Below are 17,687 nucleotides of genomic sequence, written 5' to 3' on the forward strand. Positions count from 1 at the left end.
CGGGGGCTGGCTGATTGACCGCAGCTCTAGCCAAGCCCACTCGCTCCTGGCAGGAGAGGATGGCAGGTTGGTGGTGGCTTTGGTCCCTGCAGAGAGGCAGGTCTCCTGGGGTGTGGACTTAGAAAGCTGTCAGTTGCAAGCTGTGACTGATAGGCTGAGTCCGCCCTGGGTGCCTCCTCTCTCTCGGGCCGAGGCCATCTCCAGCCTCCCTTCCCCTCTAGCTGGGAGTGAGGGGGCTTGGCTAGAGCTATCCTCAGTTCTCCTCCCCCCGGGGCTGTACCCACGCTCCCTGCTAGGGACCCTTTTCCCCCAGAGACTATCTAAAAAGGCGGGCGTCTTCGCACTTTTAGGTACACGTGCGATAGGGTGTCCCCTTGCGGTGCGTGGCGCACACTGCGGGACAACCCTTCGCACCTTCAAAAATACACGACAATGCAGACAATGAAATCAAGAGTTTTTATTGCAGAATTCACAGCACATACAATAGCAGCAGTCAACAGAAAACATGCAGGTCAAGAATAAAATACAGCACTGAATCGGGACATTACAGATCAAGCCATTGGGATCAAAAATCAAATGTCAGGAAAAGCACACATTGTCGAGAAGAACTTTCCAACGGACGACGAGTTGCTGGAGTGGAGCTGGAAAGGAGATCGTCGGAGCGCAGAGGATCAGGAGCCGCAGACCTGAAGATAAAAGAAAAAGGATCATGTGAAAAAGAGATCGGATTTGCAGAATCGATTCACTTGACGTTCTGAAATCTATTAACTTTTCAAACAAGCTGCCTGAATAAAGAAATATACAAACACGATCAAATTCAATAAGAAAGCAATAGGTAATTCCATTAGAAATCGCAGATACATCCCAGTCAAACTACTCCAATATTTAGAAAATACGTTCAGCCAAATAGAAATTCAATTCTACTTATAAATGAATGAATAAATAAACTTGGAAAGTACCACTTACAGCATCTATAACATTCGTTTTAACTCCCCGCTTTGTTACAATTTGTTAGTATTACGCATTTTTACTCAATGGGTTTTATCAATAAAAGACCCTTTAAAAACCAGCGCTTCAGAGTTTCCACTTTCTATTTAACAATAACTTCCCGCTTTGAAAACTTGTTGCAATTTGTTAGTATTATACATTTTTACCCAATAGATTCAATAAACAAAAGAACCATTAAACATCAGCGACTTAAGAGTTTCCACTTCCTATTTAACAAAAGCACAACGGAACGAAAATCAGTTATATAGTCAGTATAAACCCGTTCTGGTGTTAAAATGTTGGAAAATACGTTTGTCTTACCGACTTACACAAAGATAAAAGGTATAGCGGAAAGTAGGAATATAACTTACCAGGAAAAAACACCTTTTCATAACTGGAGGCCCGTTCTTGGAATCCTTTTGTCACCTGGAGAAATAAAAACCTTACGAATTAGTAAATTTAATCTTTACAATATGTGAGAATTCCGGAGCGGAGAGCGTTAATATAGGCCGAATCCGAAAGAGATTACACAGCTACTGACTTTATAAAGCAAATGTTTGAAGACAAACTACAGCCTTTTTCGTTGAAGAAAACCAATTTAGATATACAACATCTTTAAAAAACACACTTTAATGAAAAATATAAGTATACGAAATGAAAGATATAAGTATAAGAACTACTTATCGTCTGAGGGCTAGCTAAATAGCATTTCGTTATACCATATACCTGTATATGAGAATAATGACAATAAACTTGAACTTGAACTAATGCAGACTTTAAAAACTTCGTGAGCACGCCGAAAAGGACAGGACACTAATTTCGGCGTCCTAAACCACAAATTAAACCGAAACAAATGCAAACAAAATTAGCAACAACAATACATTCTTGTCTAGCTTTCCTCAAAGTAAGATTTGACTTTTTGCACTTAAAATAAGAAAAATAGAAATAAAACGCAAACGCACCTCACGCCGCAGAAACTCGCCCCGCCGCCATCTTGCCGAGCGCACCTGTGGAACAGGTGGACGGGGCGTGTCCGCTGAGGAAGGTCACTCTGGAGGCGGGCTCGGCTCCTGAATGACAGCTGTGGATTCTGTTACAAGGGCTCAACACTCACCACACCGAAGATAAATAGAAACTGTAACTCACCAAATCATGCGTAAAGTATATAACGGCTAAGGAGTTTCAGACAGCCTAATACAGCGACATTCCCCTGCGAGACTGTTCGCCAGACTCGTTTAGCTTGCGGCCGGTTGATCGTATCAAGAGAAATGTGCTGGAGAGAGACTCCTGTCGCTCCTAGTGAGGACTGCACCTCTCTCTCACTGCTAGTGCCACACCTGTCCTGCAGGTGTCTCAGTGGTATAAGGGGCTGCTTTTTAGAATTGAACGAGGAACTATTAATTTATTAAGGTCTTAAACCCCCCTTTTTCCCAGTTTTGGAGAGCCCCGAAAATGGAGCCCCCCAAAACGGCCGGCGTGGTAGAGAACAGCCCCTTCCACAAACTCACCCCGACAGCGTGAGAGCTTCACCCGGGGCTTAGATCTCAGACTGACGGGGAGGCTCGGGGCTCGTCTTCGATTCCCGACACTCACGGGGAGTCGATGCGCTTTTCTGAACTTTAGAAGTGTCCGATGGTTCAGCCCGCGGAGCCACCAGGCCGGCCACGCAAAACACCGGGCGTGTCCATCTCTTATCCTGACTAAAGCCAAGTTACGGTTCAGAGACGAGGCGGTTCCCCCTGTTTGCTCGGTTTTCAAGCATTAAAGCTGAAATGTCTTTGTAATGCGCTTTTCTAGTCCATTTTTGTGACTGGACATGAGTTGTTTATCTTTTTCGAATGACAGGTAAAAACAGAGTAGCAAACAAATGCAGTAGAGTCGGAGCCTGTATGTCATGTCAGACATGATGACTCATAGGTTAAAATGTTTATGTTTTTTATTTATTTTTTAAATGTCTGGAAAGAATTCTAAAGACAACTTAAAAAAAACGACATGAACGAATAAATTAATCTAAATGAATGAAAAAAGCAAAGCATCCCTTTAGTTCCTTTATAGCAAGGGGTGTCACGACATGATATACTGTACTGTTCGTCTATGAGCGTTTCACAAGGCTCCACGCAGAAGTTTAATCCTTCAGATCAAATATACAAAAATACAAAAAAAACATACATGTAAACAGAATGTGAACTAGTGCATGGAAAGAAATTGTGATAAGTTTTATATTAACTCAAACTGTCATCTCTAAGAGAGAAATTCAATATTGTGTTTTACACTACACAGATTATACAATGAAAAGTGTTGGGGAACCAGTCAATGAGTGATGTACAGTACAGTAATCACAGGTGAGATTGACTGTCAAACACTAACAGTATAATTCTTACCATTTGATCCAAACTTAAAAGGCAGGAATTCTGAAACTGTTTCTGGCGCAAGGCTGACGCTAATTTCATGATCTGAATAGTTATTCATCCATGGGGATGAATAAAGTATTTTGAATTCAACTGAATTGAAAACAAATTGTGAATGTTCAAGTCTCAATAAGGTACCTTAATCAGTACTTTAATACAAACACAGTACATGAATGATTGTTTTTTTTTTTAAAAAAACCTAGATATATGTTCAATTATTTTATGTGAAAATAAAAATATTTTCAAATATCTCTGAGTTCTGCATGTGTGAGTCAGTAAGAGTTTCCAATGTCGTGTTATGAACTATCTAGGTCAACTTAGTACATAGTGCCCCTTTAAAAAACAATTTCCTGGTTCTTTTTCACATTCCCCGAAGTTGCATTACATGAAATAGAACCACAATATTCTTGTAATACAGAAAGTTGCTAATTTTTAAGTACTGTATGTGGCTCGAAAGACCTGTCAAATCTTTAAACGCTCCCTTGATTTGCATAAAATGGACTAAATAAGAAACTACTTCTTCAGATTAAAAAAAATATTGGCACAGCTATGATGTATTGAGACGTGCTAGTTGAAGCCTTTTTTAAGAACATGCAATTGTTTTCTAATGTTCGCTTATTAAGGCTAAACTTTTGTGATTACGGTATGATACTGTCATTTAACATAATTGTCCTGTTCACACAAACGCACGGATCCTGGAAATAAAAGCAGCACAAATGCTACTTTCAAGGGGACAAACCGGCACAAACGCAGCACTAATGCATTTGGTATCATCGTTTGCGGGGGGGGCAACTTCACGGAGGTTTTACGACGAAAATAATTTAAGTTAAAAGTTTCCGCCTTTTACTACATCAGCCCTTTAATTGTTAAGTTAATTGCACCAAGTTAACTTCAATTTTTAACAGCAGTTGCCTACTAAGTTCTGACAACGATTCCTATGCCTTTCATTAGCCCTGTATCAGTACAAATATCCTCTTGTACAGTTTTAAATATTCTATACAGTATTTGCTGAAAGGAAGAGGTAATGTTTACCACTATACTCTATACAGTATGTATATAATGTTAGGAACATTTTATCTCTTTGGCTGAGTTTATATTTGGCAATTATTGGTAGCAGTACTGCTAGCAATGTCAAAGTATGTTATTGTTTTTCTTAACTGAGAAAATAAGTAGCTTCACAGATTTTCCCACTAACTTCAACTAAAACAGATGACTACTGGTTACAAGAGCATAATAAATATTAATAACCTCATGGACTCACAGCACAATCTCGCTCTTCATTTTACAGTAGGCAATTTGCCCAACAGCAATTATTTCATACAGAAATAATTTGTAGTAAAAGGCAAGAGTAAACTCAGGCTTGGATAATTTGGTTATTGTGATCTTACCTCAGGCAAAGGTAACCAGGCGATTCAAATTTTGTGTATTACCCATGGGAGTTTTACTGATAAAGATTTGGAAGTAAGGGTTCAAAAATCAGAATTGTTGGAACCCTTACTCTACTCTATCTTACAATCCAGGTGCTATTCTGCAATAAATTGCAAGCAATGAACTTTGTTAAAACATTCAGTTAAGTGTTTTATATCAATCGATCTTTTTGATTAGGAGGAATTTCTGGAATTGAAACACATCTGGGAATAACCGTGTATCATGAGCTTTTCCCAAAGGGCTCACTAACACTATACATTCTCCAAATTTGTCTCGAAAGATTATCGGCACCTCTGAACAACAGGAGAGGCAGCCAATTAATGTTGATCCCCGTAAGAAAGAAACAAATCAAGGGAGTTATTTTCTTTGAGATAAATAAACGAGAATCTGAAAAACAAAACAAATGGTATGCCATTAATTCACTGCTTAAAAGGCCTTGGAATCCCATCAGTGAAATTAAATTCTTGTACCAGCTCAATGTTACCTTATTTTCTGAATTTACAATGCACAGGCAAATCTGAGAGAAAGAGAGATGTTTATTTCCAACATAAATTAAGCATAACTTGTCATAGTAACAGCACAATTGTATCAAGTGTTAGAAATTCCCCAAGTACATCTTGAATAAGAAATACCATCTGATAATGTAGTGATTTTTTTCACCAACAAAATACAAATGGGAAACACTTCAACGTGATTCCACTAAATTAAAATCACAGTGATACAAATGCCAAATTGCCCAAAGAAAAACTGATTTAAAATATTTTTTTTTGCAGAAAGAGTCAAATCATTATGTCTAGATTAATACAAGTTCATTACACAGAATTTATTCTTGTCTACAAATGTTTTCAGTCAAGGTATTTCTATTGAAAGCCAGTCAAACTAATTAGGGCGGATTTTGTCTCATTAAGCACATAGTGAAATTAATAATCAGATGTTGCGGTATCTCTATTGCAAGACTAGTGTCCTTTCTTAAAAGAAACATGTAAAATATTTTATAAGCAATCTGCTCTAAAACATGATTTGTACCCATAGCTTTATTAAACCTGTCCCATAAATGTTTTACTCCCATTAGTTTCTTTGTATTTAAAATATATTTCCTGAAATCATGGCAGCTAAGGCTGGCACAATACTAAATAACAGACAATATATAACATTTAAGGAGGAAAAAAAGCATACGTCTTGTCATCATCTGTGAAGCACTGCAAAAGCAGCATCTGTTAAGGTTAACACTTAAGAGACAATTCTATAAAAAAAAGAATCTGAGAATGTGCAGATGCTAGCACTCTCAGTGGAAAGGAGTTATACCGTCTCCACTTAAAATTCTTCTTCACATAATCTGCTCATACACAGGGCAATATCTTTGCACAAAAATGCATATATTAATCTCAAGCACGATGCAAGTTTCCATTCAATACTGTATACATTTTATCTTGACACATAACGGTCTTGGTTTCAATGTGTTTTTTCATTCACATTACAGATCATTTTTCACAGTTACAACAACAAAAAAATACTTCCTGAACGGGACTTTCTACATCCTCATTCCAAAGAGATAGGACACTTGCTATCAGTACTCACCAATTCCTGCGTCATTTATCGGTACAAGTTTTTTTTTAAAAGAAAACTGAACAGCAAACCCCATCACAGCTGCTTTCTAAACAAAAACTTCATATCACAATATTGAATCGGTAAACTCTGAAGCTTTTAACAAACGAAATAGAAAAATGAAGCAAAAGGCTGAGCAAGAGAAGTATAGTTCAGTTCAGACCGTCTTATGTAGCTTTTTAAATGTACAACTTTAAAAAAGTAAGGTAAAACTGAAATGAGTTACAATGCAAAAAATAATGAGTATCGCCAGTGATGACCTTGAATGGATTAAATATGGCAAGTTTACATGGCATTATGTTAGACTGAATACTCAGGCATTCTTATGAATAGGTTAGTTATTTTTTTCTTAAGATAAAGAGCACTGTATGACAAAATCAATAAGAACAGAGGCTTGTCTGCAGGACACTGTGGATACATAATTTTCTCCTTAACACCACATCACTGCCCAATTTTGTTTTCAACCACTCTGCACTACTAAAGCATAAAGGTCTTCATAAAAGAGGTGGTTTTCAAACAAAAATGAAGGTCTGGCAGTCACACCATCTTGAGTTTCGTGAAGAAAAACATCTTCCAAAAATTCAAGTAAGACCAAAATGTGTTGGATTTATCGCCCAGCAGCCTCGACAAAGATTTCAGGTGCTGGAGGTCCAGAGGTGCATCTGTCTCGCTATCTGGTTGACGAAGCAAATATCGGGTCTTTGATCGGGGTCTGGATTGATGCACATGCTGACCAGCTCCCGCAGCTGAAGAAAGAAGAAGAGACAGTCCTTCAGGCATTGTGACAGAAGTGGAAGAGGGGTAAACCTGCAAGATGAGTGTCTACCTGTTTAACTGAAGTTGTTACAACTTGAACTCACAAACATTTAGGAGAAGAGACAACCCCACTGCCCACCAATCACTATCAATGATATGAATACAGCCCTTGATTGTAGACCACTATCACCCAGACGTTCTCACGCCACCCTCAACACTACCAACAATGCAGCACCCTTTGCATTCCTCGAACGTATGTCTGTTCTCAAAATCACATTATTAGGGGTTGTCCCTTCTGGAACATACACAAAAATGAGTCAGTAAAAGTCAGTAACAGATGTGGAGTCATAATGACTATTAAAAGAGAATTCAGTGGGATCCCTGAAGTTTCAGATGGCTTACACACCCAGTTCAAATCGCTCGCAGTCCGCATGTAAAGAATTGCCATATATCTCATCTCCTATGTCTGAGCCCTCAGTTTGCTTTGTTGGTTCCCTGTTCGCGGAGACCAATCATACAAAAATAAAAAATCTATAGATTTTGATCTTCACTTTATTCATTTAATTGTCAGATTTCAGTGTTCCTTAAAGGAGAACTGCAGTCCCAGTTCCTCAGACTGGTTATTAAATCTGGGTAATGACATAAATTCACTGATGGAACGGATGAATTAAATGTAAAATCAGGACCTTTGTGAAAGCACTGCATGGTCGCTATTGTTGTTGCAAGCCACTGGTCTTGCCACGGCTGAGAGTTCGTGAGAGTTGTGACTTACAGTAAACCGGCCCTTCCTGCTCGCTAGTCACCGTAATGACTAATGTAATGTGAAGTTCGAGTGAATAAGTACAGGTTGGGTAACAGACATTTCACTGTAGAAATGTTCCAACGTGATCTGCATTCAGAGTTAACAAATAGTCTTTGTCGGCCAAACCATCTCCAAGTCAAGAGCAATATTTCTATTGGATTAAAAGAGATGTCTTCACAAGCCTGCTGGTTTACAATGTCATAGGGCTGCTTCACGTCATCAGAAGTTTTGTTGCCTCGTTCTAAAATGCAGACAACGAAGGCCATTTTGGCGCAGAGCAACCTGGAAATTTAGTCCATTTTGTATATTTATTTAACATGTTACTGTGTACGTTTTACTTTTACTGTAGTGTGAAATACATTCATCAATGCCAATTCTTTTTAACCCCGAAATATAAGAATAGTATTGCAGTTCCCCTTTAAACAACCAAGGTCAGAAACTTTAACTTTTTACAGCGTATCCAAACCATGACCTTTGACTCCTATTTCGGTGCTGAAGAGAAATAAATGCAGCGATGGATTTTTTGTTGTTGCTGTGGTTGGGTGCTTGGAAACAAATCTGTCTCTTATGTGGATCCAAAATTCTAGCACAGGGGAGCCTATAAATGAAAACTGATGTCCTTAAACCAACTGCGTCGTCTTTTTCTTTGGATTGTGGAACCCTATGGGTGCCTAATCTTTTAAAAAATCTTGCAATATGCTTTTTAAGCAAATTATTCATCTATAGCATGCATGCTGAAACGCACTATTTTGTCTGTAGTCCAAACTGTTTTTAAAACAAACCCTAATAGCATCTGGAACATATAAGCAATAATATCCACTACATTGGGGATCATTTCGCACCTTAAAGTAGTGCAAAAAAAAAAACAGTGACATGTCAGCATTTGCTGAACAGCAGTTTGTGGTTTGGAAAAAGGAAAAAAAGGACGACTCCTAGCTCATGATTTGATCTGCATTTCATTAGCTGAGTTAGTACATTTTACTGTCACTGCAAGTACCTACTCCCTCTCCCCACTTTTCTACCTTCAGAGATGCTGCCGGTTGTCCCAGGTACTAATTTTTTTGCAACTCTATTTTTTTTTTTACCAACTTGCATTGCAGGCCTGCGGTATTCACCAGAATGCGCTACTGAGGGGGAAAAAAAAACCCCTCTAGAATGCAAATACAAAATCTGGTAATCAATTTAAGAATATATATATATTTTAAAAATAGTTCTGCCTCCGTCATTTGCGAAGATTTGAAATAAAATACTACGAACGAGGATATGTGAAATCTGACCTTTAAAAGCTGTGCTTCTAACATACTGCTGTCACTTGCCTCAGTAAAAACACAGGGTTTGGTGGGAGGGAGGGTGGTGAGGAGCTGCAGGCTTGTGTACCAGATAACAGAGTAAAAAGATATACAAGCCTTTGTCTGGCCTCGTTTCAAGCCCTGTCAGGCTGCCTGTTTGGAGTCTAATACCATCTGGTATCCTGCTCCCTGGGAGCTGATGATCTGGAGCCTGCGTCGTTCCTTTCACACTCTCAGCAGTATCACTACACTGACTCTCAATCACTGCCAGGAGGGAATCTTGCAGTGAGGAGGGATGCTGTTTGCCTTCAACACACAGACAGGCTCAGCGCTCTTCCGAAAGACGGGGAGATTCAGTTATTAATTGTGTATTTCTGATTTTTGAGTGATTAATAGGGCATCTTGCCCTGCTTGGGGTTTTTTTTTTAGTACTGTGCTGCGTTTTCAAAGCCAGGCCAGCTCTGACAGACGTGTAAGATTTATGAATTGCAGGAAACCATTTTTTTTCCCCCCTCAATCCAATCTAATTAGACCTGCCCATCAAAAGCTTATTTTATCTCCTCAGGAAGCCCACAATGAATATTCTGACCAGTGTTTGTGTAACTCAGATTTGTCTAAAGTCAATTTCATTAATTAACTTGTTTTCATGCAGTCTTCACGCAGGGAGGAGCAAATTATGCCAACAAGCCTTGCCAGGTAGCTCATTCTTATCTGTGCTTCTGGCTATTGACTTTCTAACCTCTTCCATTCAGATCTAAATCTCAAGAAGCACAAGAAGCACCTGACTTGAGCCACGTTTGTCTGCATTCTTCACAGTTTCCTGGGTCACAAAGTTCTTACAAGTCATGCTGACTTATTCTAGCCATGACCCAGCCAAAATCTGAATCCAGCTATCTCCCAGAATACCAGGCCAATGAATTCACCTCCAGCGAACAGTCTAAGTTTAATAGTAAAGGAGAAGTCAAAGTCCTTACCAACAGCTCACTGGACCAGAGCACATTCTGGTTTCTGTAGAAGTAAGCTAATTAGAGAGAGTCTGGATCCCCTATTGGGTGGGATACCATTTATAAATACTATCACAGAAAATGCATTTGTAAATATTACTTACAGATGCTATGTAGTACACAAACAGGAGTACACACAACTGGAGAAAATATCATTAATGGCCTTATTGTCAATGTTGTATATCCAAGTATGTGAATAAGTCAGCAGTACAAGCATTGTACAGGTAGGGCTATCAGTTGAAAAGATTACAATGTATAGACTCATCTTATTTAAGTCCAACTTCTCTCACTGACTTCACTGCACAGAACCTAAGATCAGGTTTCTTGAACAACTGATTCTAGTCCTTCTGACCTCATGTTTCTCACGCCGCTGATCAAATTTGAACCAAAACTCACTTCTTTTCCGGCTTGTGTTCTGACTCCGTGCCGACAGATGATCTCAAATTGATTAATCTTCCATGACAAACCAGAACATATGCTTTCCCGCTAAGCCAATTAAGGCAAACACACCGGTAAGCGTTCTGAGATCCGCAGTGAACCATGTTAGATCTGAGGCTGGAGCACTTTTCCCCAGGACAAGGCGATTCATTTAAAGCTCAGCTGTGGAAAAGCTAGACCAGTCTTCCAAACATAGAGATCTAATTTTTTTTCTCCAAATATTTTATTATATAACAGATCTCTACGGTTTTTGAATATGTGTTTCACTTTGTTCTTAATTCTTCAATTATTCATCACCCAACACTTTGCTAACCCATTTTCTGAGAATTCTGTTGTTTCAACAGCTACGCAGTTGGCTTTATTATGTGTGCAGATCCCTGCTACAAAAGCAAAGAGACATCCTCTTGATTTGTTTCAGAAGATACTATGTTTTTGTAATTATGTAATGTGATATCCCTGGACCTTTGCTTTTCATCACCATTAATCTTGATACAACACTAGGCCTGATCAACAATCATCGCACATTGTTTTCTTTTATCTGCTGGAAGCTAACAGGTTTATATCGCAGGTGTTGTCAGACATCGGTGTGAACTCATTCAAATCATTTTATGGATACACTATTTTTAATATTAATCTGCAGTACCCTTGGGAATTCAGATAAAAAAGTAAGAATATACGATGCCTTTAGTCTTTCACAGTTGATCCTTAATAAAAACAGTCATTAGTCCCTGTGTTCTTGAAATAACCAGCAAGTCAATTTGCTTATTAATAGGATTCACAACGGTACGTCGTATTCACCCCCCGACCCCTGCAATCAAATAAACAGGTTTGCTCTGTTTCAACATCTATCATTTTGAACCTGACCCAAATCCAGCCACTGGCCCCGCGTGAATCCTCAGATACATGCACACTCCATATTCCACTGCAGGGATGGCCACACAGCTGTCCCTAGAGAGTTCGGGGAGGCCTGCAGTATTTTCTACATTGCAGACACGGCCTCAAAGTACGACGCCTGCACACCTACCCCCTCTGCTTTTTTTAGACGGCTAATCTCCTGTTTTATATCAAGTAACATGAATCATCTCCAAATACAGATCTGCTTTTCAACATACAATTCAGAGACTAAAGATCATTATGCAGTATACTGCCCATCACTAGATTGCTGTCTTCTTTGTTTTAGCTTTGTTTTGATATACAGGGCAAGATCAATTTGTAATAATGCAGAACCATGCACTACAACATTTTGCAGCTTATGTAAACAGGTAAGTTGGTCTGGATGCCACCAAGACATTAAAAAAAAAAAATTGAACATTCCACCACCCTCCTTAAAGGTATAATGCCACAGTGTTTCATGTTGTTATGATTTATCCCCCAGCTATGGTCATGAATTAATGCGACTTTCTTCCTCTCCAGCAGTACTAGACCCAACCCTCCATCTGAGCATACTAACACCTTCTTTTTCCTATCATCCACACTGAAGAAAAAGTTGGCTTTATAACTAGCTCTAGAGAGTCAACATATGCTTTTGCAGTACCTTAGGATTATGGTTTTATGCAGACAGCCAAAGATAAATACAATTGATTTCCAGGTGGCAACTATCCCCATTGAACCTCTTTGCTGACCTTGAGGGCGTAAGGTGTTCTGATTACCAGACTTCGGTGAGAGTACATTATTGTGAACATCCAGCTGACAGCTGAGGGCAAGTCGGGAGACTGCCTTGATGGTGCTGAACAACACCAGAGGTTTTTTCACACATTACTGGAGGCAAAGATGGTGTTATTCGCCTCTGTGAGACTCTGGAAAGATTTGAAAGACTTGGGCCATCTCTTGCTCCGCTGAAGTGGAACGAAATTCAGAACCGTGCTTGTGACATACACCTGGCATCGTGCAGGGCTCACTAGTAGCACCCCTGTAACGCCATCTTTCCTGAACCACTGGCCTAGAAAGCTTGATCCGCTCGGTTAACTTCTTTCCACCCGCGTGCAGCACTTACCTTATCAGAGTAGTGCTCAGGTGGGAGTGGAGGGTAATCGCACTGCTCAATTTTTTGGCACAGAGACAACAAGTTCATTTTGTCACCGTAGAAAGGGCTTTGAAGGGCAGCCATCTGCAGGGAGAAGAAAATAGATGAGTCTTGGTAACCAGTGTTATTAGGGAACCGATTTTCACTACTTGCTAATGAGAAGCACTTCAGGAATTGAAAAAAGCAGGCCAAAGCACTGACTTCAGTGAACATCCTGTTGTTGTTTTTTATCTAAAGGAGAGCCGAAAGAGCACAGCTAGTTTAGCTTTGAACATCAAATATTTAATAGCAGACAGATATAAACATACCTCGAATGGATCTGGAGGCTTTGGAAAAGAAAAGTTAAGATATGGAATATGGAAACACACCATCTTTGTTGGATATTAAATAGGCTTTGTTGAATAAAATATGGTAGGCGTCAGAAAATGTGAGAGCAATTCCCTTCAACGTCAAAGCTGTTGTGTGGGCTTCATCATTCCTATGGCATTTCTGCAGATGTAAAGCAACTTGAAAAGCAACAAGAATACTTTATAATTGTTGTAAGAAATGTTCAGTTCAAGCATCAGATGTTTTTTCTGGTAAAGAAAGTCCAGTTGCATTTGTTAAAACCCTTGTGTTCCTAGGATTCCTAGGACAGAATTGGCCATTACCACTAAATTCCCCCCTCCTTAATAGACGATTGGATAACATTGCAAAAATTGCAAGGTCATCTGTTTGCAAGCGTTTAATTCACCCTGCCACTTCTAGAATGATCCTACCGAATCTACATCAAAAGAGGGCACAGCCACTTTTAGAAAACCAAAGACTTTTGTGTAAAGTGTCTTCTGTATTCTGTTGTTCTGATTCTCTTCTGAGTTAGTGTGCCAGAACGCTCACCACACATCAGCTCTCAGTGGGGAGGAGAGCAGAGTGATGAAGCCAATTCAGAGATGGAGATTATTTGGAGGACATGATTAGTAAAGGCTAATGGGAAATTTGGCCAGGATGCCAGGGTAACACCCCTACAATTCAAGAAATGCCCTGGGATTTTTAATGGCCACAGAGAGTCAGGACCTCGGTTTTATATCTCAGCTGAAGGACAGTGCCTTTTATAGTGTCCCCATCACTATACTGGAGCATTAGGACCCATACAGACTGCAGGGTGAGCACCCCTTACTGGTCCCACTGACACCTCTTCCAGCAGCAACCTTAGTTTTTCCCAGGAGGTCTCCCATCCAGGTACTGACCAGGCTCACACCTGCTGAGATCCATCGGGCTACCAGTTGTGAATTGCTGGGTGATACGGCTCTTAATATCACATCTCACCCGGACAGGTAGTATAACTGACACATCATACTCTTCTCATTTGCTAACACTGCCTTACAAATGAACGTCAACCAGTATTAATGATACCATTCCTCTTAAAGGACACAGGATTTTGGTGGTGGCTCAATGTGGCTTTTCAGTTGAGGTATTTTACATGCAACCCATTACGTTAAAAGATGTTCTTTTTCTTTTTTTCACTCTCCTGTGTAGATGTTCACACAGAAAGCACTGTGTTTTTTGTACTATACAGGCAATGGAGATCCCCAAAAAGATTTCAGTCTATATTCAAGGAACTACTACATTAATCCTGAACAGAAAATGGGTTTTCTGAGAATTTGATTTTAACCTCAAACCAGTGAAAATATTCATCACATTTTCCACCAGAACTTTGATCAGCACCTGTAATGTGTTACTTCAACTAGAATCCTAATTAATTTAAAGCCTAGGTGATGAAATATGTCTTAAACTTAATCTACCAAAACTATCACAGGACATAAGACTATCATCCCCTTTAATCTACAAAGGGGAAAGCTTCATGTAGCAATGCTTTAAATGAGATCTGCTGAAGTCAGACTGCTTTAAGCAGAGAAATATGAGAATAACACCTGCGCCTGACAAATTCATTGGCAACTACATAGGAAATAATGTAGCAGTTTGATGTTGTCTCAGGTTTGTGATTGACTGCAGACTTTTAAAGATCCAAGTCTCAGTTAAGTTTTTTAAAGGCAATGATCAATGTAGAATGGATAAGAAAACCGAAGTTTAATACTTTGTGAACAAAACCGCATCTTTTTACAAGGGGGGCAGATATTCGTACGTGGGCAGACAGAATAGGAAAGCATATTCCCATCATGAAGATGTCCACTTCACAATTTAAGACAGTACGCAGAAACAAAAACTCCGCCGAGTTTTCTTTTCAAAACGAGGTGCAGACCTGGATTAAAAAAAAAAAAAAATCTGATTGTTTTTCGCAGCTTTCTGAGGAAAATGATTTGTGTCCCGCACAATAAAGCAGAATGTGACAAAGAATCTGAAACACGAGCTCGGTATATTGGTGGGAATTCTATCTCTTTTTTTTTTTTTTTTTTTAAATGCATGCAGTGTATTCTTTTGACAATGTCAAAAGAGCCCGGAGGCTGTCTCTCTTCCTACTGTCTCTCGAAATAACGGCAAAACCAAAATGCTTCATTTACATACTAAGGAACCAATAGCGCTAATGGGGATTGTCTTCAAAAGGCGGCTTGTGCAGCGCGATGGAGCTCAGTAAGCGACAAGCATGTCATCGCAGCATGTAGCCCCCAGAGTGCCCCAGCTGCTTATTAATCCATAATGCGATTCAAGTGTTTCTTGTCACTCCGGCTTACTATCATATCCAGCACCAAATCATGGAATAATACCTCATTCTAATGAATCAGCATTGGATAATTGTTGATATTATCTCCCTTTTTCCCCCCCACCCCGCAGGGGCTGTTCAAAACTCCTCCCGAAAGCTGTGGCAACCGAGATTTTCTTCTCATTTCCTCTCCCATTTCTCGCCCCGCGTTCTCCCGTCTTCCGGCTGTGGCTGCGCGCGAAGTCGAAGTCCCCCAACGACGTGTCTTTTTTTTAATAAGGGGAATGTTTGATAATTGTTCCGACCTTTCACCCCAGGATGCAGCCTGGGCTCATTAGCAGGGGCGGCGAGCGCCAGCCAAGGGTGGTCTGTCTTGCAGATGACAGCCACTGCCACCTCACCGTCCTATTATAACAAGACCCCCCCCCCTCCACACACACACAAACCCCACCCCATCTTGCCCTGGTTCCACTGCTCTTCAATCACAGCACAAGCTCTCTTTTTCCTGCCGTGTCATGGAATACCTGGTGAAAGGTCAAGAAACGGACTGTGTCAATTTACTTCTCATTTTAGCGGCCCACTGCTGATAAGAACCTGGAAACGCACCTGATAATTCAGGAAGTATACCTCTGGGCACCGGGCACCCATCCCAGGTCAGAGCTAATGTCTTACGCTTCCGAAACTGGAATCCAGGTTTTTATAAGGTAGTTTCTCCAACTGTGATTATGTTAATCCTACTGTAGGCCAAGATGACCATTAAAGTAGCTCTGGATTAGCGACAGTTAGAATCTGTGAAATCGCTGATAATGCATTGAGAACACATGCCAACCCAAACGCCAGACCACCTACCAGTCATCAATTAGAAACCTATTACTTAATTTCCCTTGAACAGCAGAAGGGGTCCCTTTAACAAACAGAAAGCCACCATCAAATACTAAGTAGACATTTAACAGCTGGCAGGTGGCTTGGAGGTGTGATTTATCCCTGGCCATAGGTAGCATCTGATTGCTTCCAAGGCCCCGAGTTCCTTTGTGCTAAAGCCACATTCCTAGTTATACAACAGATCTCGAGTTACCCTGAGCTCTTGGTACTGTAGCAATGATTTCTCTCACTCCTGCAACACTTACAACATTTTTGCTTTTTAATTAACTTATTAACATCCAGGAGCAAGTAAACTCATCCCCCCTTATCAGAAGGAAAACAACAAACTGCAGCTGACAGAAGCTCTGGAAGAAGGTTTAACTGTCAATACGACTGTAGATGTATGTTTCTAAAAAAGAGCTCTAAATGTCCAAATGCTTTACAGTTATATTAATATTAATCGCATATGTAGAGATCGTATATATAAACCAACTTTAACCACAGTTATGTAGACAACAACAACAGAGTGGGACAACAAATTTTAGTCAAAATATGTGCAATGGAGTTTCTACAAGAGAAAATAGGACAATTTACCTAAAACCTTCTGTTTTATTTCCTAATTCACAAAAGATTTAGTGGAAAATGTTTAATTTGTGCCCCAAAGTTCCAAAGGAAATCACGAGGGACAATAATCCCTTTTCTTTGATCAAATCCTCAGATCTTAAAGTTCTTTTTCTGACTGAAAAGAGAAGCACTCTATAGAAGACTATATGGATTATGGTATGCTAAAGTCTTAGGATAACACCTTTAACTGCTCCTTTAGTCAGCTGGAAGCACTAAAGGCTGTAAGAGTCAAATTTAAAATAATAATGCCTGGCTGAAATTGAATGTGACCTGTGTGCTTAAAACTCCAAGAGCTTCCAGGCAGATATCTATTTTTCCCTTACTCCAGTTGAGTGGCTTAATATTCTTCTTCAGATTCTTTCTACTTCGAGTATTGCTGCATCATAACGAACACTTTCTGCCACTCGTGACTGAAATGTGAGAAATTCCTAGTTAAGCCTTGGCATTTCTGTGCATTGCAATGCCCTGAGCTTTCACATGAGAGGACTGAAAAAAAGGTGTGGAATTCATGGCAGGATTAGAATCTATCTGGCAAAACTGTAAGAGCATCTGTGTACTCTATTGAAGCATTCTAGGTGCTTTTGTAACCTATAAGAAACACTAGACCACTTCATTTGCTTGAGAGAAAAAAAAACAAATATTCTAACTTAATATATCTAACCTGATAATAAAGGAATACATTAGTAATTTTAATGGATTCTTAAACAAACTAAGAAATTGATATAAGACCAACTATTCCAGCCATAATTCCTCATGAACAGGGGCATGGTGGCTTCCAAAATAATCTTGTTTTCAATCTATTAAACGTGAATGAATAATCACTT

General features: G+C 39.7%; 1 protein-coding gene across 5 annotated transcripts in view; it reads right to left on the reverse strand.

The window, feature by feature from the left end:
* Positions 1 to 442: 442 nt before the first annotated feature.
* nek6 (NIMA-related kinase 6) overlaps positions 443 to 17,687 on the reverse strand; it is a 120,307-nt gene continuing 103,062 nt past the window's right edge. For 4 of the 5 annotated variants that reach the window (XM_088614572.1, XM_088614574.1, XM_088614570.1 and 1 more), the window contains 4 exons: positions 12,711 to 12,824; positions 1,950 to 7,174; positions 1,359 to 1,413; positions 443 to 686 (listed from right to left, as the gene is read on the reverse strand). In XM_088614572.1, the coding sequence (XP_088470698.1) occupies positions 7,064 to 7,174; positions 12,711 to 12,824 (225 nt within the window). In that variant the 3' untranslated portion in view covers positions 443 to 686; positions 1,359 to 1,413; positions 1,950 to 7,063. Of the gene's footprint in view, positions 687 to 1,354; positions 1,414 to 1,949; positions 7,175 to 12,710; positions 12,825 to 17,687 lie in introns of all 5 variants that reach the window. The other variant, XM_088614571.1, reaches the window with a different exon arrangement.

Source organism: Lepisosteus platostomus, chromosome 21 (genome assembly GCF_059453375.1).
Source record: "Lepisosteus platostomus isolate fLepPlt1 chromosome 21, fLepPlt1.hap1, whole genome shotgun sequence".
Lineage (NCBI taxonomy): Eukaryota > Metazoa > Chordata > Actinopteri > Semionotiformes > Lepisosteidae > Lepisosteus > Lepisosteus platostomus.